Source organism: Dasypus novemcinctus, chromosome 29 (genome assembly GCF_030445035.2).
Source record: "Dasypus novemcinctus isolate mDasNov1 chromosome 29, mDasNov1.1.hap2, whole genome shotgun sequence".
NCBI classification, from domain to species: domain Eukaryota; kingdom Metazoa; phylum Chordata; class Mammalia; order Cingulata; family Dasypodidae; genus Dasypus; species Dasypus novemcinctus.
This window is the reverse complement of record NC_080701.1, coordinates 812,941-834,645: the sequence shown is the minus strand read 5'-3', so window position 1 is coordinate 834,645 and position 21,705 is coordinate 812,941. Positions and strand designations below refer to the sequence as shown.

The window sequence follows — 21,705 nt, the reverse complement described above, 5'->3', positions numbered from 1 at the left end:
ATACATTAGACGTTTTCTGGGCACAATGGGAAAATGCTCTCTCCTCAAACATATTCGGCTATAAATCAGTATAATGATCTGGTACATATGCTTATACTTGGTCATAACATGGTTTGTAGGTTTGCTTTACCAGATGCTGCAACTTAAAAGAAGAAATGCTTTCACTCTCCATATACAAGAAGAAATAATATTAAAGTCAGTTAGTTTCAGATTTTTGTTGTAGGGATGCCCTGGGAGACACAAATTCCACCAGTGGACCTAAATGAGAATAGTCTCGGAATTGCTGGGGTAGAGACCCTGGGAGATGAAGCCCATGTTGGGTCTTTAAAGTTGGTTCAGTGGCAGCATAGCCTGGAGAGACCATGTTCTCCTGCAGCTGGAAGGTCAAGGTGAAATCTTTCTGCTTTTCAAAGAGCTGCAAACATCCAGGATACAAGGAAGAAAGCAGAGAGTTTGTTTCTGTAGCTAAAAGAAAAAACAAGTGACCGTTAAAGAGCAGGTCAAATCATTGACTTAGTATATCAAATATGTATAAGAATCATCTTAAAGAGTGTTCTAACCATTTGTAGATTTAGCCACCATGTCAAATAAAGATGCGACAAAAGAACAAAATCTTTCTTCAAATATTAATAAGTTTCATGGTTTTTCAATGTATAATTTAAGTATCAATTTTGATGTTGTTTTCTTTGCCTATTTTTGGTGGATCGAGTAAAAGTTTTAGCCTTAAATAGTGGCAGTGCATGAAGGACTATATTAGGTATAAAATATGAAGAATGCTGGGAACACGTGAGTGGTACATGTGAGGTCACTTGGGCTGGCATTTTGCTGAACAGAAGGGCAGTGGACACCAAGTCTCAATCTGTTGTATAATCCAGAAGTCTTCAAGCACTTAATTCTGGGATGGAGATATTTACGATCTCTCTGCTGAGAATTATCAACCAGATTGCTCAAAACCCGGCACTGAGAAACAGTCTCATTTGGAGACGATGATTCTCAAATTTAGGTCAGTCTTAAGGGACAACTGTTATCCATTTGTCATCCTGTCAATACAAAGCATCCATTTGGGTTACTTGAGTTGATTGTCCCTCAGGGGCACTGGGATGTTTTTCCTGAAATGGGAAAAAAATCTGGGTACCTGCCAATACTTCCTCCACTGCTAACACGCACCTGGTAGCTCACCTTGGTTCTCATCACATCCTCGTACCCCCAGGCCAGGCTGGCGATGGACAAATGCAGAGGGACGGCATTTTCCAAGTGAGACCTCCCACACGGACATTACAGAGGGATCATTGCTTGATGTATATCAGCACTGTTCATTTGTGCGTTGACAATAAACAACTTCATTGTTCTGAGCTCACAGTCCACTAAAGCCCCTAGACTTATTTCATATAAAGTTTTGGGAAGCCAGTCTCTTCAACCTAATGACAAAATGATTTGGTTTAACCAAATTGCAGGTGTTCATAGCTGTACCTGCTAAAGTTTAATTCAGCCTGTCGAGATTATCTGTCTTCCTACTAAGTACCTATTCCTCCTCTGAGTATGCCCTGTAGAGAATTGATAAGCATGCCACCTTCTTTTTCCCAAAAATAAAAACACTGACAGCACACAGCCAGGGAACAACTGTACGGCACTCTACTAGAGAGCCATCTCAAGGGATGTCTCCAGGAACACTTCCACAATTGATTTCTCATTCTCCTATGAAGACTAACGCACCAAATTGGAAAAATTTCTTCCACCCCTCCAAAAAAAATTCAAAGTCCAAATAGCAAGTAGGGTTTCACCATTTCATAGCTGAGACACATTCCTAAGTATAAACACAAGTGTAGGAATATAGTAATACTGGCAATCTACAACCACCTTTGACATTGCTAAGTTATATAAACATTATTTCAGGTGCTCAGGATCTGTGCCTGCTCAATCAGAAGACAAATGTGGCTGTTTCTTTAATAGTCAGTTAACAATAAGCAGAATTAGGTAACTGTAATCATCTCATAAATTACATTGCCATGGAAATGTATTAAAATAAACATACTTTTGCTTTAATTTCTGAGCATTTCAGAAAAAAATATTATGGGCATTAATCTGGGCATAGAAAACTTAACTAATTCTTTCCATTTGGAATGGGTAGTAGCTGGGCAAAAGGAATCCTTGTCATAAGTAAGCATTATTTGTCTGTTAGTCTTAGAAAAATTAAAATATGGTGCTCTGTGAATAGCCCTCATTTATGCATCAACAAGTACAGCTTCTGTTATACTTTCTCCTGATATTTCCTTTTCTTTCCTCTGAGCCTTACCACATATGATTCAGCACTTAGTAAAGTCTTACCATATTTTGAGGGGATGATCTTAATTTCAAATGGCATTTTAAGTTGTCTTAAGTTGCCTGTTCTTCACTGAGAGTCGGGAGAGTTCGGCTGCTCTTGAGTCTCAGCTTGCTTCCATTTGACTTTGGATTGCGTATTTCTCTTACCCTCAAATGCCATACCTCCAAATCAGGTGACTGATCTAAGGTCTATTTCATAATTTGGAATTAAAAGAAAGCATAAAATAGCTCTTTATTCCAACCAGAGCATTTGATTTTTGCATCAACTGAAATTCTAAGTATGAGGTATGCAAAACTGAATTTAGTCTTATATAATGGCCTTTTATAATCAATGGTTTAAGGTACAAATATGTAAAAATTAAACCTGGAAGTTTTAAAAATTACAAGTAGGGGGGATAAGAAAAAAAACAAAAGTAAGGGGAAACCTAGCAAATCACAAATTTTAAAAAAATGATTCTTTTAAAACATTGAAGATTTGCCCCTCTAAATAGGAATGTATGCTTCCTCTGTACAACTGTAGATGAAAGGGAGACACTTTCACTTTTTGAACTAAGCTGAAGTAGCTGTCACCAGGAAGTTATCACCTGCAATTTGTCACACAGCTCTTTATGTGGCATTTTATAGACGTCTCTTTTCACTTTGGGCTATAAGCTGTCAAAGGTAATAGGAGAGATTTTTAAAAGGCTTATCATCACAACCTTTTCATGTCACTTTTCCTTGCGTTCAGTAGCAGTGACTGTAGCTGGACTAGAAAGCAAGTGTTTAATCACTGGACTATTTCATTAGGTCTGTCTGTTCTTGTTCAGTGTATTGTGAAAAATAAGTACACTCAAGAATTTGTTTAAGGAAGTAGGGGAGGAGGAGGGGGGAGGAGGGGAGGGAAGGAGTAGGGGAAAATGATGAGATAAATTATTTAGAATGATATAAATGTTTCTTTCAGAAATTCGCAGAATTAGGATGCAGATCCAGATCTACTGACCCATCACCCATCGGCCTGGCACTGTTATATTCTGTAATTCTTTTCTATTTAATTCCTCACGTATCTCTTTGATAATGTCCCTGACTCACCAAACTCCCAATGAGTAGTTGGTTTGTTTTCATTAGGAATCCATTGGCTTTTGATTTACATAATATATGCCAATGGAATTTTTCTAGACTTTTTTTTAGGAAAAAAAAAAGGATTTGTAAGTCCTTAGCTGTGTATCTTCTAGGTCATCGTTAAGGACTGCCATGCAAATTAAAGGCCCCTGTGAAAGGAGGGTGCTGGGGCAGTCAGTGATGTGTCCATTTAACAGGAAATCAGTATTCTTTTATAGTTAAATAAGAACCGACTCACTGTCTTTGAGTCCTTGGAATATCATCAGAATGACAGAATCACCTACCAGGTGATTGACTTTGTCTAACCAGTGTAGTCTTTGGGGACCATCTATAATTATTTTAGACAGCTTGCCTTGTCAATTTGCAAAAATAGAAAATTCCTGTTTACCTTGAATGTTATAGAGTGCTCTTTTCCAGAAAGTTTTCCAAGCCTCTGGAAATCTGGAATAATTTAAAAGAACCACTTGTACATTCTTATAAAAATGAGCAATAGTCTCGTATGTTTGATACCTTTGTTCTTCCTTAGAGAAGTTGTGATTTTTCACCCTCTTGTTGACACCTAGCGGTCTCTTGGTTTTTGTTTCTTCATTGGTCATGGCGAGTTCTCCTTGTTCCTAGAAACGAGGTTGCGTGAGTCCCGGCCCCAGTATTCTGACCTCAGTCCTGGGTGGCCCGTTTCTGACCGCTGTGCCCAGAAGCGCCGCGAGGGATTTAGGACGGCCTTTAGCTCACTGCTCTGGGGGGCCCTGGACCCCGAGAGGCCAGCGCCTGAGCCGGGGTCACGTCAGGCAGTGACTCCTTGAGCCATTCAGAAAGGTGCGAGTGGAGCCCTGTGCCTCCGCACTCGGGGAACATGAAGGGAAAATAAACGACCTTTTTCCTGTGAATATTTAAAAGCCGCATGTACAGTGTTTAAAGATCAATAGAAATAAATCTCAACAATCTAATCTGTTGTTGGACTAAAGCTGAAAAGTAAATCATTTGGCATTTATGAATACTTCTAACCCTACCACAGTCAGAGAGAGAGAGAGAGGAGGGAGAGAAAGAAAATGCCTGATCACTTAGGCCTGCTTATCCAGGACTGTTATTCACGATCCCATTTCAAAGTAAATAAGCATGTCCAGGTTAAAATGTGGTGCATGTCTTTATGTGCAATGTTTTTATTCTTGTGCTTAAAATAATCTCTAAGAGATCCACCATCCCGCAGTATGTTCCCACCACCAACACTGTCAGCCTGGCCTTTCTTCTGAGTAATAGCGAAATATGAAAAGATCAGTTTCAAAATAACCAATGTAATATGGAAGGTGCCTGTTTGGGGTGCTTAAGGGGGCGGGCATCTGACACAGGGCAGGCTTCTGGGGAGTGTGCGAGTGCTCATTTTGTCATAGTGGGTTATATCATTGGGTGGAGACCCATACAATGAGAGGGAAGGTATACCCACATCCTGGGGAGGACTGATGTTCTCAAAAGAGGGACTTGTATCTCTTGAGAGAATCGGTGACTCCCAATGGGTTAGGGCAGTCGAGTATGTCAATCCCTCAACAATTTTGCAAGTATCTGTGAGTATGGTCCCTCAAGTAGTGAAGATTGATTGTCATGGTGGGCCCTGAGGGGAGGGGGAAAGAGGTGTTGAATACATGGAATCAGGGTAACTCTGGGGCAATGGAAGTGTTCCACAAGATCATGCCATGATGGATATAGGTCATGTTAAATTACACCAGAAATGTATAAAAGTCTATAGGCTAAAATGTAAACCATAAAGTAAAACATAACTAAAATTTTAGAAAATTGTGTAGTCTAAAATATAAACCGTAATGTAAACCCAAATGGAACCATGTGTGAAAGCTATCATTTCAATATCTGTACATTAGCTGCAGTAAATATAATATGAACATGTAAAAAGATCACTGTTGAGGAAGGGATGTTGGATATGTGGGAGTTCCATATATTATATATGTGAATTACTGTGACCTAAAACTTATGTCAAGAGAAACTTAATAATCAGGGAAAAAAGAAAAAAGGAAGGGAGGTAGACACTGAGGAAGAAATGGAAGAAATTGCCTTGCCACTGTACATACAGGGCAACACCTGTAGCAGTGATGAAAGGCAAAATGTCAAAAACAAAGCTTTTTCATTTTTTCAGTTTTTTGATACCCCAATTTATTTTTCCTTTATTTAATTTTTCTAAATTTCTATGTATTGTATATCTAACATTTAAACTCATCACTATATTCCATTTTCCTATTAATGGAACCTGGCAGTATATTGAACTTCCTTTTTGAAGAAGTTTTGGAGTACAGAGAGGTTCAACTGCGGTGGGGGAGGAGCACTTGTGTGGAGTGTCGTTGGTGGGGGGCACACAGTTGGGAGGGAGTTCTCCAGGGCATGTATACAGGGTACATTGAAAGGCTTGGATATTTTCATAGTGGTTTCAGTTGGAAACGACAGATGAGAGAGTGCTGAGTTCCTGACCAGGGAAGCTCTATTACATTCCCCAGTGGAACAACAACAATCCCCCAAGTGCAATGGCAAAGACCAATAAAAATGGATGGTCCGACGATGAGCCCTTGATACTGATGGCTCTGATTATGAGCCTGTGTGCCTGAAATATGAACTAGGCCTAGAACTGCGGGGTGACTAAGAATTACCTCCTGAGAGCCTCCATGTTGCTCAAATGTGGCCACTCTCTAAGCCAAACTCAGCATGTAGATGCACTGCCTTCCCCCCAGCATGGGACATGACTCCTGGGGATGAGCCTCCCTGGCACCAAGGGATTATTACCAAGCACCAGCTGATGATGTAACTACAAAAAGACCATGAACAAAGGGGTCAGCTCAGACCAGCGGAATATCTCAGCCTACATGTAATATCAGGTGTTAAAAACTGCTTTTTGACTTTGGATAAAAAGGGGGAAATGGAAAGGACAAGTGAGTTTTTATGGGTAAGAGACTCCAAAAAAGAGTTGGGAGGTCATCAGAGGATGATGGTTATGCATACCTCAGCAGGGTACCAGAGACAGCCAAGGTAGATGGAAACCCAGGTGCTGGTTCTCCTAAGGGCTGCAGCGACTCACAAGTTCTATGGTCAAGGCAGATGGCTCTGGAGTTTAGGGCCATGTCAGTTGGCCCTAATTTGGAGTTTGTGTTCCTGAGTGTGATGGAGTTGGACTCAGATATAACCTTTCTACACATGCCTCTTCTGTTATTTTAACTGGACCTGTGGTTGGCATTTGGGTTGATGTATACTCAGGAGACCTGAATCTCTGAGCTGTCCATGTGACAGCCAGGCCCTGGGCCTCAGCAGACTTGCAGACTCAGCAGACTCCTACCCTCTGGTTTCTTGGACTTACTCTGGCCAGCTGACAGGGAGGTGAAGAGGGTCAACCACCACACCAGGGAGCCAGTAGTACCTACAGCTACAAGCAGGAGAATTGCATCCATCATCCATGTGGAATCTAAACCCCCTCTTCATGTAGAGGGGGACTGGACATAGCCACCCCAGGTCCACAAGATGGAAGAATGGAGTATGATTTAGAGTGTACTTACTGGTGTTCTGCAGGGGAACTATTGTGATTAGTAGGAGAAGAAATTGTAGTAGCGATATGGAGAGGGTGGCCATGGTGGCTGATGGTTGGGAGAGGGAAGAAGAGATATGGTATGGGGCATTTTCAGGATTTGCAGTTGTCCTAGGTAGTGCTGCAGGGACAGATGCTGGATGTTGTGTGTCATGTTGTGGCCCACTGGGTGGACTGGGGGAGAGTGTGGACTACAATGTGGACCACTGTCCATGTGCTGTAGCGGTTCTCCAGAACGTATTCACCGGGTGCAGTGGATGTGCTGCAATGATGGAAGAGTTCGTTGATGTGGGAGAGGTGGTGTGAGTGGGGTGGGGGGTATATGGCGACCTCATATTTTTTTAATGTAACATTTAAAAGAAAAAATTAATTTTTAAAAAATTTTCAAAATAACCTTGGTAACATTGTAAAATCATTCCAGGAGAAATCTTTGGCCACCTCCTCATATCAATAAAGTAAGCATTAGCTCCAGATTTCTATAGATGGCTTTAATGCTTAGATTCCAGTCTGCAAAAATGAAATGGCATAGAGTTCCTCACCAATATCATTCAAAAGATTTTTGCATTTACTCCTCTTCAGAGTAGAATCCCTGATGATTGAAAATTATTTAAGCATAATTAAAAGACCTTGGACACGAAGTCATGTTTTCGCTCATGAATGAACTACCAAACATTTTCATAAGACTCTCTTTCAAAAGAGAAGTGACACAAACTGTTTCCATGCTATGTGCATCGATTCAACCCTTCTATGTGAAACAAAAAGAAAGTCAAGCAGAATTATAAGACGATGGGCCTGGAGTGTGATGGTTCCCACCCGTGAACAGGCAGCACGATCTTTTGCCGTATCATGTTGGGAACAAGCTGCTCTGATCCATTGCTATATACTAGTCAGAACTCACATGAAGTTGTTTTTATATAAAACTTCATCAAGAACTAAAATTAAGTAAACATCACCTACCCTGCTGAACATGATTGTGACACTCTGGTGTACAGAATTCTTCGCTCAGAATTGTCTGCTGTGGTTAGAGGTGGTGTGCATTTTTTGGTCAGTATTCATAGCCTTGGCTGTGGTTCAATTCCAATTTAAGAGAATACTTGAAATTCTGTCTCCTCTGGTAGCAAGCAAACACTCTAGGAATTCGATGCTTTTCAGAATAATCTGTATTTGTTATGTAAGTAAAATCAAAGACACTTTTTCAGAACAGAACAGGAGATTAGATTTACTTTAGTTTAAATTGTCTAGAAAGTGTTCTCAGTCGTGGATTTGTTAATGGCTTTACTACAAATCATGAAAGTAGAATCATGCATTTTTGTTAGTCAACCAAGAAGACTGAGTTTCAGATTCTTGAAAGCTCAATCACCCTGGCCCTTCTTTTAACAAGTCAGAATGTTTTGCCTGGATTAGGAAGTTAGTCTTTTCGCATTCTGACATGTAAAACAAGGCAAGCCTTAAAAAAAAAGAAAACTCACAAATTACATTTCTAAGTAACAGGATACATCACTTTAAAGATGAAAAGCTCAAGTGTGTGTGGCAACTTTCTTTGTTCTCGTTAATCCTATTTTACTTTTTGAGTGTCAGATGTTCTGTAAATGTCTGCATTTGAATTCCGACAACAAACGGTGATAATTAGTTCTCTAGCTTGATATAAAATATTAGTTTTTATTAGCAGTTTTCATCTTCTGGGAGTGAACCTTTCTTCTGTGTTTGTTTTAATCAGCCAGTATTGTTCGAGCTCAAACACTCTGTCTGCCATTCAGTTTTAAAACCTGAAGCCGCTTTAAACATCAGTGGTGCCCTGCTCGGAAAGGACTGATGGAAAAGGCCATGCAGTCCTCGGTTCTGGACCCAGTTTATCCTTCTTGTTTTAGAAGTTGCTTCAGCCTTGGTCGCACACATCCCCTGAGGCTTATCTTTTCTATTTACTTTGTCCATTTAAGGTTAGCATACTGGAAGTTTTGCCTCTGACAGATTAAAATAAATTCGTCTGAAGGGGTTTTCTCAAGGCTCCTGTGCTGGCCATTCCTTCAACCCTGCCTTTGCTGGCAGCTGTGCCGTGCGGGCGGTGTGAGGGCAGGAGAGCGGTGTTCTTAGAGTGGACCACATTTTTCTGGGTGTTCTGGGGGAAAAAACAGCAATGTGTCTCTCTTTGGTATAAAATGAAAAATATCAGGTACAAGCAGTCACCATAAGTTTCCCTCAGTTGCCTTTTTAAAGCCATTGTAAAACAGCAACATTGGGGTAGTTCTTTGAGTACTCGCTGTAAAACTCACAGTAACGTTGGGGTAGTTCTTTGAGTACTCGCTGTAAAACTCACAGTAACGTTGGGGTAATTCTTTGAGTACTCACTGTATGTTATAGTAACATTGGGGTAATTCTTTGAGTACTCACTGTAAAACTCACAGCAGCATTGGGAACTCTTTGAGTACTCCAGTGTAACTCCAGTAACATTAAGTATTCTTTGTGCACTCACTGTAAAACTCACAGTAACATTGGGGTAACTCTTTGTGTACTCACTGTAAGATGCACAGTTACACTGGGGTAACTTTGAGTACTTACTGTAAACTCACAGTAACTTTGGGGAAATTCTGAGTACTGTAAAACTCACAATAACAGGTAATTCTTTGAGTACTCACTGTAAAACTCATAGCAACATTAGGGTAACTCTGAGTACTCACTGTAAAACTCACAGTAACAGTAGGGTCACTGAGTATTCATTGTAAAACTCTCAGTAACATTAGGTAACTCTGAGTACTTTCTATAGAAGTCACAGTTACCTTGGGGTAACTTTGAGCACCTACTGTAGACGACAGTAACATCAGGAACTCTGAGTACTTACTGTTAAACTCACAGCAACTCTGGGGTGACTCTTTGGTTACTGGCCTTGCCAGCCTCAGGAGTTTTCCTGCCCCTCCTTCTCCTACCCCGAGGTGTTCCAGGGCCGACAGAAGAGAGTCTGACCTGAACACAGTCAGGTGATTCAAAATTGAAACACTCCATAATGAGGAAATCATCTGGTTTCTTTTCAGTTTATAGCTCTAACACAAATTGGAGTGAACAACAGTATGTGATTACATCTATTCTGTACATTCACTGATTTAGCAGTTCTCCAGTAACAGGGTATGACTGACTCAATCTAGGCTTAAAATAAGATAAAGTATTTCTCTTCTTGGTCCATAATTATACCTCAGGTCCCTTAATTGTGTTCTTTCATCATCTCCACCCTCCACCCCCACCCATGGGATGGAAGGTAGATATCATTGCATTTAGCCAGCATTCATATTTTGGCTTTGTAATTAGGATTTCACAGTCATAATGAACAAAGGCAGTCTTTCTTTAGAGGTGAACTATGACCCATATTGAAAGAAACTGATGGATGATGAATGGAATGGAACACATAGGGCAGGAGAAAGGACAGAAAGGAGGAGAGCAAGAGTGTGGCAGACAGATGAGAAAGCCTGGAAGTTATGATCTGCTGTTTTAAGTGACTGATAAAACATTTATCAAAACATGACCTTCACTGCATCCCATAGGTTCTGATACGTTGTGCTCTCACTTTCATTCAGCTCAAGATATTTATCCATTTGTCTTAAAATTTCTTCTTTAACCCACTGATTATTTAAGAGTATGTTGTTTAATCGCCATATACTTGTGAATTTTCCCTTTTCCCACCTGTTGTTGATTTCCAGCTTTATTCTATTATGTTCAGAGAAAGTGCTTTGCATAATTTTGATCTTGTTGAATTTACCAAGATCTGCTTTGTGACCCTGGAGAAAGATCCATGAGCACTTGAGAAGAATGTATATCCTGCTGTTTTGGGGTTCAATGTTCTGTATTTGTTTATTAGGTTTAGTCCATTTATCATATTATTCAAGCTCTCTGTTTCTTTATTCATCCACTGCGCAGATGTTCTATCCAATGCTGAGAGTGGTTTTTCAAAGTCTCAAACTATTATTGTAGAGACATCTATTTCTCTCTTCAGTTTTGCCAGGGTTTACCTCACATAATTTGGGACCTCCTGGTTAGGTGCATATACAATTATGATCTTTCTTCCTGGTGAATTGCCCTTTTATTAATATATAATGTCCTTTCTTATTTCTAACAATAGTTTAGCTTTTAAAGTCTGTTTCATCCAATATAAGTATAACTACTCCATACTCCAGCTTTTTTTTTTTTTTTTTTTTTTTGGTTACTGTATTTGTGGAGTATTTTTTTCCAGCCTTTCATTTTCAATCTATTGGTATCCTTGGGTCTAAGGTGAGTCTCTTGCAGACAGCATATAAATGGCCCATGTTTTCTTATCCATTCTGCCATTCTGTATCTTTTGACTGGGGAATTTAATCCATTAACATTTAATGTCATTACTGTAAATGCAGTTTTTATTTCACCCTTTTTGACATTTGGGTCATATTTTATTTTCACCACTTTTTTTACATTTTTAGTTGCTTTTACTGATAAAATCTTTATTTCTAGACTCTTGGCCAAACCTCTCTCTCCTGTCTTTTCTTTTCAGGCTATAACACTTCCTTTAATATTTCCTGCAAAGCCAGAATTTTACTTATAAACTCTCTCAGTTTTTGTTTATCTGTACTATTCTAAACTCACCCTCATTTTTGAAAGACAATCTTGCTGGACATAAAATTCTTGACTGGAAGTTTTTCTCTTGTAGTATCTTAAATATATCACAGCACTGTCTTCTTGCATTCATGGTTTCTGGTGAGAAATCAGCACTTAATCTTATTGGGTACCCCTTTATGGTATGCATTGCTTTCCTCTTGCTGCTCTCAGAATTCTCCCTTTGTCTTTGGCATTTGATATTCTGATTAGTATGGGTCTCAGAGTTGGCCTATTCAGATTTATTCAGATGGGAGTATGTTGTGCTTCTTGGACATGGATACCTATGTCCTTCAATATGGTTGGGAAATTTTCAGCCATTAGTTCTTCAAATATTCCTTCTGCCCCTTTTCCCTTCTCTTCTCCTTCTGGGACACCCATGACACATATGTTTGTACATCTCTTGCCATCATTAGTTCCCTGAGACCCTGTTCAATTTTTTCTATTCTTTCATTTATCTGTTCTTTTCTATGTTTGCTTTCAGAGGCCATGTCTTCAATCATACTGATCCTTTCTTCTACCTTCCCAAATCTGCTCTTATATGCCTCCAGTGTATTTTTTATTTCCTTTATTGTACCTTTCATTCCTATAAGATCTGCTATTTTTCTGTGTATGCTTTCAAATTTTTCTTTGTGCTCATCTAATGTCTTGTTACTATCCTTAATCTCTTAGTCACCTCACTGAATTTATTAAGGAGATTTGTATGAACATCTATGATTAGTTGTCTCAACTCCTTTATGTCATATTCAGGCTTATCTTGTTCCTTTGACTGGGTCATATCTTCCTGTTTCTTAGTATGGAGTGTAATTTGGGGAGCTCTTGGCCTCTGGCATACTATTCTGGGTGCAGTTTCTCCATTTAGTTTAGGGCTTTCTTGCCCTTTCTCCCTTACTTGTTGTATAGTAGGAGCCAAGAATGTAGATGGTACTGTAAGCTGTGAAGGCTGAAGTTGCCCATGTTGCCCCAGGAATTGATGAAGCTTCTCCAACTTTTCTCCTCTGCAAGAGGTAGGAATGGAACTGTAGCCATGTAATAATCCAGGTTGTGCAGGACAAGACTGTATGTAGCTGCCAGAAGAGACTGAGGAAGCTTCACGCCCCTTCATCTCCTGCCTAGGGTGGGGTTGGAGCTGCAGGTGTGGGCGACAAACTAAACTGTGGATTAAAACAGACCGCAGTTACCCAAGGAGACTGACATGACACCAGCTCCCCTCCTCCCCTGCCAGGGGTGGAGAAGGACCCTCTGGAGTGTCCAATAATCTAATTCATGTAGGCCAAAAGCAACTGAAGTTGCCATGAGATTGAGGGAATACTGTCTCTTCTGCCCTTTAGGTAGTGGGAATGGAACCACAGGTACCCAACAGTCCAGTCTGTGCTGGCCCAAAGTGCCTGCCATTGCCTGGAGAGGCTGAGGAAACACCAGCCTCCTCTTAACCTCTTCCGTCTGTGCCATGTAAAGGTGACTACAGTTGCCCAGAGAGTCTGATGCCAGTCCTGCCAGAGGTGGGACTGGAGAGTAGGCTAGAGCTGCAATCCCATCTGGGTGAAAGAAGCTGGTCCCTACTGGCACTGTGACGTTCAGTCTGCACCACTTCCCTTCATGCCAGAGGCAGAGACAAAATAAAATGGCAGCTACCGGCCTCTTTCTGACTTGGACCGGTTCAAACTTTAACTGTTCTTAGGATTATACTTTAACCCGCCAAATTTACTCATCAGTAGTTGAAGTTGGCGCCCAACCGTCTCTTCCTTCCCCATTTTGGGGAAGTGGAGCTTCCAATTCCAGCCACGGAACAGGTCCTGAGGCGGCTTGTGCTGCCACTGGTAGATGGGCACCGGCCTCCGGGGCGTGGAATGCTCTGCTCGTGAATCTTCTCTGCAGATGGGCAGTCTCCTTCTGTTCTTTCAAGGATGTTGCAGGACGCTCTTCTGGTCCCCTGAAGCCCCAGACAGGTGCTGTAAACAGCTCTGGGTGGTTACCAACTGCCCTGTAGCAGGAGTGGACTCTAGGAGCGCTTCACTTGGCTGCCATCTTACCTTCCCCAGGACCAAGATACTTTTTAAAATTCAGTAAGAGGACATTCAGCAACCAATGATCCTTCCAGGTTTAGAGAACAAAAATAATTAGTATAAATGTTTGCAAAAGAAACAATTTTTATAAGTGAAAATTCCCTACATTTGCTTACTTGCCATTTTTTATATGCTAATGGTCACTATTAAACAAAAACATAAACTTATCATCCTAGGACTAATAATAATTGATGTTTAATTTGAATAGAATGCTAAATACTGTCCACCTTATTAAACCCTCATTTAAATAAGACTATTGATAATGTGATATTAATTCACAGGTACACCCAATAACAAAAAAAAAAAAACAACACTTTCATGACATTTTGTGCCACAGACTAGTGAACATATTAATGCATCATTTTTTTTCTACAGGAAAACTGAAGACTTTAATAACAAACCCTCCAAGGTCAAAATGAATACAGGTATGCTGTCTCTGTTAGTTACAAACTCTTCAGCTTTGCTCTCTCAAAATCATCCTGGCCTTGTGTCATTAGCATAGCTCCCTGCTGATCCTAAAGGTGATTTCTAAGTTTCTGATTCAAAAGTAGTCTAGATACATTATCTTATTTCTTTGTCTCTATGCACCAATCTTAAAGCCATCAAAGGTAGAACGTTCTGTTTTGTTACCTAATCTTATATCCTTTTTTTCTTTAATCATATGGTGAAAATAACTCTTCTAAATCCTAAGAAAAGGTAGTAAGTCATTTGTATGGATACATTTTAAAGTGTCTGTGATACATGCTGCATACACACATTTTACCCACAGTGGAATATTTTGGCTTACCTTTTCACCCTTTCCCCCCTGAAGTTCTTAGATTCAATAGTAATTAATTCAGGACAGCTAATTTCTCCTTGAGATTTTGTAACTCATGTTTAAAACAGTACCATTTCGTATCCATAAGTGATCCTGGCAAAGTGGTTTAAGCAAGCCACATCCTGTCTTCTCCCGTCCAGCTGGCTTCTCCCGTCCAGCTGGCTGCATTTTGCTGTCCCTTGTTTTGTTACAGTGCCTAGAGGGAGGATGGACAACTAGTAGTGAGGAATGTCCAATCCCTAGACCTAGTGCAGAGGCCTCAGTGCCGTGCACCCTCCGAGGCTGCCCCAGCAAATGCTGCTCCAGCGACCTCCGAGCATGAGGCCGGCCGGCTCTGAGGATGTGGTCCACCGTGAGGGGCAGACCCTCCAGCAGATGAGGCCCCTGAGGGCGGCCCCCACGTAGGAGGGTTAGACGTCAGAGAGTGCCACCCCACAAAGGAACCCGCGAAGGCGTTTGGACAACTGGAGGTGTCAGAATAAGACGTGGAAAATGACAGAGGAAGCACTGTTGGGCAGAGCAGATCGAAGAACAAGTGCAATGTACCAGTATCCAGTCCACAGCTGGACTAGCACGGCAGTTTGTGAAATGGCAGTTTATTTACTGATGGTTCTCGGGCATCTCCCTGCAGAGTTATTATAAATTGAACAGAGCTTCTCAGTACCCATCATTTGGTTGAGTGCTGATTTTTGTATCTATCATAATCCTATTATGACAGAAGTGTATACATGTGATTGTACTAAGTGCACTGCACACATACAAGGCGTTCAATAATTCATCTTCCTATTCATATAGTTCAATCCCGAGGAGTAGGTGGGGTGGGGGGTGGGGTATATGGGAGCCTCTTTTATTTTTTACTATAACAGTTTTTGTGATCTATGTATCTTTTAAAAAAAGGCAATTAAAAATGAATTTAAAAAAACAAAGAAGATAGGCACATAGAAATTCGTAAATTTTTAGGTTTCCGGGATTCTTGAGCCCAAGTAACCACTATAGTAGAGTGAATAAAACCTTCTAAAGTAGCCTTAATTTGTAAGAAGGAGACTTGGCTCCGGATGGAATGCTAATTTGCATAGGACTAATTAACCCATATGGGTGAATTTGCACATATTCAAACCTAATCATAAAATATTGATTACAAGTTATTGGAATGCTTTTTTTTAATCCAAAGTAATACTATAAAAGCAAACCACACTAGAAATATATTAAAATTGCTTTAGGAAGTTGAAGAAAGCTTTATTGCTGTATGTACAAGTAAAGTAGAATCAATTCCTAGATAAGAAATAGAATCAGCCTTGATAATCCACCTATTGATCATTGAAAATATATATTGCTATTTAAATGTCCGTAAGTCAGTCCCTAAGGTTAACAAAGTTAAGACTCTTAACTCAGCTTTTGCTTTTAATCAAATACATAATAAACTAATCCAGGGAAATGTGGTTCATTTTTCATGCTAAATTATCTGAACAATGTAAAAATGTAAAAATGTTAAAAAATGTAAAAAACACACAGAGCATGTTACATCTGCACTCTTACTAGACGTCACCTTGTATTATCTAAGGCAAATCTAAGCTGTGGAAGGAAGGACAGGGAGACCTCCGCTGGTGGGCGAGTCACCCATCTGAGCGTTTTCTCGTGTCGGAAACGGCATCCTGGATCACAGCTCCGCAGGTGGCTCGAGGCTTTGCAGGGCAGCACTAGAGCTCACCAGGACGACCTAAGTATGAGCAGACAACAGCGTCCATAAAATATCGACAAGCAATAGCAGAAAAGTAACTAGAAAGAGAATATAGTAGATTTCTATGTTTCAGTGATTTGACAAGTGCCTCAACTTTTTAAGATAAGCTCTTTATTAAACTGTTATAAAGACAGATTGTCCATTTATTTCATCTAGGTCTTAGAACTGCCTAGAATATAGACACTGTTTAGCCCAGAGAGTCACAAACTTTCCTGGTTCACTGTGCCCTCTCAGCACTCCTGGGCCAAAAGGAATACCTAATAGTCCTCTGTGTTAGGTAGTTATGTAAACTTCATATGTTTTTTGTTCTATCAACTTAGTAGCCATTTGGCAAAACAATACACATACACTGAAAGAAAAAATAGTTTTGTTTCATTCTTAATAACCACCATTACTTACTTAATGGATGTGTCTGCCCGTTGAGCACTGCAAAATTTCTCGGACCACTCTCATTTGTCACAGCAACCACAGAAAACCCAGGTTTCAAGGATGATGTCATTAAGGGAATATAGCACAATCCATGTGCTGACACAAGGAACTATCCAAGGTAGTCATGCACACAGCACGGCAGATACCACTGTTTTCTCCAAGAAGGTGAAATAGCCCCCGTGTCCCTGTGAATGGCTGAAGTGGCCCCGGCAACCTCGGTACACGGTTTAGGAGCCGTGGGCTTAACCAGCGAGCTGGATCTCCTCATTCTGAACTTTTCCCTTTTCTCACCTCTGCGTGTTATCAGATGTTCAGGATTAGAAGACTGGAAAAGGGAATCTTGAGAGTGATGCCGCTTTCACTTTCAACCCTTTAACTAGACAGCCCACCCACAGCTGCTAGGTATCATGTATTACACGTTACCCCTGTTTTATTAGACACAGTGTTCCTCGTAGCTGTTTTCAGATCTCAGGGTTTGCTAAAGTCCTGCAGGGGGTATCTTCAGCTGCAAGTTTCTATCACATTGTGTCTTTCTCTTTCAGTTCTTAAGTTGTCTTTGATTAATTCGGTTTATTTTCTTTCAGTGTTGTTTCAAGTAGTTTTTCTGTTTTAATTATCATCCACAATATTGTTTTACAAATTATAATTTTATATGAGTATTATTTTACCAATTTTTAAGGCTGTTTTGTGAATTTTACCAATCACTAATTCAACTCATAGTTCCAAGCATCTTTCCTAATCTAATGCCCCCATGTTCATGAACAGAATGGATACTTTTCCATAAGAAAAAATGACCAAAAAAAAATGAGCATAGCATATGGCAAGTATGTAGTGATTATGTCATATTGACGGTTATCATTTTTGTCTTTTCATCATAGTTTTCAAAAAGAATTCAATTTAAGTTGTTTTGACTCCAGGGAAATGAGCAAAACTATTTATTGCAGATGCCGTATGACAAAGGAATGTGGGAATGGAATCAGGGTCTATTTGTAAACAGAATATTAACCTTCCATTTTTAAAAGTCTTGTTACTCTAAACTTCCCACAGCACATTAAAGTGACTGATGCATTTTCACTTATTTTACCTTGAGATTTATTAAGTGTAAACATACCGTTCAGAAGTATAAAAACAACAAATACTGTTTATATCAATACTAACTTTGAATTCAGTTGAGCTTATTATTTCTAAAATCAATAATAACTATGGGAAGACATGATGTCATACATCTTTACAAATCCTATACACCAAATGTATCTTAATTATATCAGTTAATAACTTTTACTTCAAGAGTTGCTTTACACTATCTTCAGGAACCATAACTAGAATACAGTAAAATCTAAGTGATAGGTATAAAAGTATATTATATCTTAGCCCTCAATCCTGAAATATAGATTATTTATAACTCTAAAGGCTGGCTTGTAGATTTAATATGAATTGAATTTAAGCTCTCCAAGCCGAGTTCTGTGCTTGTATAAAATCTTGCCTTCTCTCCCTGAGACACGCCCCCGGTTTCTTCTGACGTCTGGTGTTCTTGTTGGGGTGGAGGTGAGACCTGCAGGTGCACTCTGTGGTTACTAATTCTGCCGGCTAATCCTTCCCTGGGCGCTGAGCACGTTTCACTGACAATGCATGATGTTTGCACGCGTCCTGCTTCGCCTCGGCCTCTGCTATGTCGTGTTTTTGCTTCCAGATAGCGGTGGGTGTGCTCGCAGACGCGCCGCCATGTCTGTCACGCTAACGTCTGTGAAGAGAGTTCAGAGTTCTCCAAACCTTTTGGCCGCAGGTATAATATCCTTAACAAGTAGACTGTATGCTGAAACGGCTGTTTGACCTTTCTCTCTTACTAGAAATATCTTGTTTGGAGGATTAACATGGCTGTAAATACCTTTCTAATGTCCCATAGGTCTTATTTTTCTTATCCCCAAAAATAGCTCCTATCCCCTCTGACTGTTTTTGTTCTAAAAATAATAAGCCAAAGGAAACTGATATCTTGTAGAAAACATTTTTAAAATCTAATTAAAAACAACAGTCACTTGCCAAAAATGTGTTGTGTAACCACAAGTGTTAAAAACTGTTTAGGTTTTCATTATTTCCTGAACTAAGGTAGCAAATCCTTTAGTTAAAATAACTCACGGTGTGTGTGTGTGTGTGTCTTAAACTGAAAACTGGAAGGAGGGGCTGGTTGGTGAGCACACAAGGTAGAGAGGAGGGATTTGCAGGAAACCAAATCTTCATGAGTTCACGTCTTCCCAAAGGTTCTAAGCAGAATGATAGACCATTAGTCCTGAAAGAGATCTTTACCTTCCTTTAGCCCAATCAGCAAAGATCCTTCTAATTTATAATTTTAAAGAGCAAAATCTAGACCAGTTAAGAGTAACATGCCCTCACCGATAAGACACTTTCTAGACAGTAATTGGGGGGCGGCCCTTGAGCGTGCGCTCAGGTGCTCTCCTCGAATGAACACCTGTAAACTCTGAGATGGGGCCCAGGCCCGCCCGCGTCTGCAGACACCGGCGACGTTGGGAGGGGCTCCTGCTCCGGAAGAGCGCGGCAGCGTCGGGCGCCCGTGTCTCCAGACCAGGGTGCTTAGCCTTTCGTGTTCCACGGACCCTCTGCCCCTCGGGTGAAAGCCACTTTGCTGAGCCCACACCACACTGTGGATGATTTAATAAACGATTCACACCCGCACCAACACGTCCCACAAGAGTAATGTGTTTTTGAATTTCAATTCAAGGTCGTGGACCCCTGGCTAAGAACCCCAAACCTGCCAGCTGGTGGGTTGGTGGGTGGGTGTGTCGGTTTAATAGTTTGTAAGCTGCGGCTTGCGAGTTCCTGTCCCTTTTTTAGCGGAGTGGGGAAAGGATGGAGAGTGTCGGTGGACTTTTAGTTCTCCCTGAGCCTACCACAGTGCCCTTCGCACACTCACACCCGGTGGCTGGGTGAATCCTCTGGATCTCCTTGGCTTTGGGCCTCTTGGTCCTAAACTCCCCAGCCTCTTCCGTGTGAAGAATCCCACTCCCATCCACCACCTCCAGACCACAAACGGATTTCAATATCCAGCAGGTTTCCATAAAATATTAAGTAAAGAAAAAAATGGAAGTTGCACTGCATGGTATGTAGTATGGAATCTTTTTTATTAACAACAAAACATTTTACATATATGTATGTGTACATGTTGACTCTTGCATGTGTGAGCATAAAAATATTTTAAGAGCTACAAATTCTGCTAACATTGGATAACTTGGAAATTAGGAATTGAGGAAAGTAAGAAAATAAGTAAAATGACATTTTGGGATATCATGTAATTGGATGCCTATATCATTAATATTTTTGACATTTCAGCCGATTAAAATCTTCGCCCCAGTTGCTTGTCTGTGGATCGCGCCTGTACACACCAGGGGTGTGGCGCTGCCTCAGCAAAATCCAATTGTTATTGTCTATGAAAGTAGCTTGGAAGGCAGAGACTGCACTGGACCCCAGGAAGTCGACCTTTTGGAAAGTCAGAAAACTGGCTGAATATCAGCAATCTCTCATATTGCTCAACCCAAAAGATTTAATGGGACAGAATCAAAATGATAGGAAAGATTTAATGCTTCAGTAATACGGAGTGATCTGCAGTAGTAGGAGTATTTGGTCACTTTAGAGACCATTTTAAATTTGTTATTACTAAGAGTAAGAATTCTTGAGAATGAGATGAAGTCCCCAAATTTTGGATTAGTTGTTGCTTCACAAACAGACCTCTTTTTTAACTAACACATAGATACCATCTAATTTTTCAAGGATACTTTAATTACATTTTGAAGAAAGAAATCAGCCTCTCTTTATGCCCAATGACATTCCACAGTAGCTTTCATAAGAACTTATTCGACACAGTGACTTTACACAGATCAAAGGGAATTAACAAATATTTGTTGCATCGCTTGTCATCAGAGTAGAACGACCTTGATGTGAAAGTTAGAGGCCGTCCACCTGTGCTTCCAAGCCAACAGACCACATCGGCCTGTGGCCCTCAGGGCCCCTTCACCCCCTCTGGGGCCACAGTCGCTGTGAGAACCAGTCCTCAGCAGTGAGTCACTGCTCGATCGTTCTCCTTTCCTTCATGCAGGAAGTAAAGCCCCACTGGAAAACTCACCATAACACGCCCTGATGTTTCTAACCTAAGCTAGAGCCAAAACAATGACTAGAGGGAAACAATAGGCCTTTCTGAAGTGCATTTAATTGCACCGAAAAGACTTGGCTAAGGTGGCGTTAATAAAAGTGGTGCGCCCCACAACTGGAGCACTGTGCCAGGGGAGGAGCCTGCCAGTGCAACCTTGGAAAAACTGGTCGGTCTATTTGCAACTCAAGTTTCTGTAAAAAAATAGGATTTCTTTGTCATTTTCCTACCTGTCAGGGTACGTCATCTTTCCCAAATTCATAGATTTGTTAGAATTAAATGAGGGTAAATGAAGAAAATTAAGTTTTGCCACATGATTTAGAAACACTGTAAACACTTATTAGTTAATTATTTCTTGCAAAACACTTAAGCCATCTAAAGAAAGGATCTGTAAGAAAGACAGTCACGCAGTGTGGTGTCTATATGGAGAGTCACAGGAATTTAAGGAAAACGGAAGGTAGAAAGCGTAGTGTGTCAGTTTGGTGTCATAAACACAGCCACATACAAACCGTAATGTTGGAAAGGCCCTTGGAGGGCGCCTGCTCAACCCAGGATGGCTCAACTTCTCCCGCAGGTGCCCACCGCCTTCGGCTGGGTCCCGGCAGTGCTCCTTGTACTGGTGAAAAGGGTAGGTGCCCACCGCCTTCGGCTGGATCCCGGGAGTGCTCCTTGTACTAGTAAAAAGGGTTTGTCACATTTGTCGTTCTTAATTCTCAAAGACCCTATTTAAATTCACATGCAAGACAGCTAGTGAAAAGAAAGGCTCTCCCGTCTAGTCCTGCCTTCATTCCAGGAAGCAGTGGCCATCTCGGCATCAACGACTGTTGAGAAACACGAGAAGGGAAGGAGAATCAGCCGTTTCCTCCCAAGTGAACGGCCATGTATAATGTTCAA

At 40.7% G+C, this 21,705-nt stretch overlaps 1 protein-coding gene across 47 annotated transcripts in view; it reads left to right on the top strand.

The window, feature by feature from the left end:
- Nucleotides 1–21,705, top strand: part of SORBS2 (sorbin and SH3 domain containing 2) — a 206,868-nt gene that overhangs the window by 97,997 nt on the left and 87,166 nt on the right. For 24 of the 47 annotated variants that reach the window (XM_071212566.1, XM_071212563.1, XM_071212588.1 and 21 more), the window contains one exon: nt 18,346–18,438. The exons of 11 other annotated variants lie outside the window; for them this stretch is intronic. In XM_071212566.1, coding sequence (XP_071068667.1) covers nt 18,378–18,438 — 61 coding nt within the window. In that variant the 5' untranslated portion in view covers nt 18,346–18,377. Of the gene's footprint in view, nt 1–14,046; nt 14,097–18,345; nt 18,439–21,705 lie in introns of all 47 variants that reach the window. 12 more of the 47 variants (XM_071212569.1, XM_071212562.1, XM_071212585.1 and 9 more) reach the window with 1 other exon arrangement.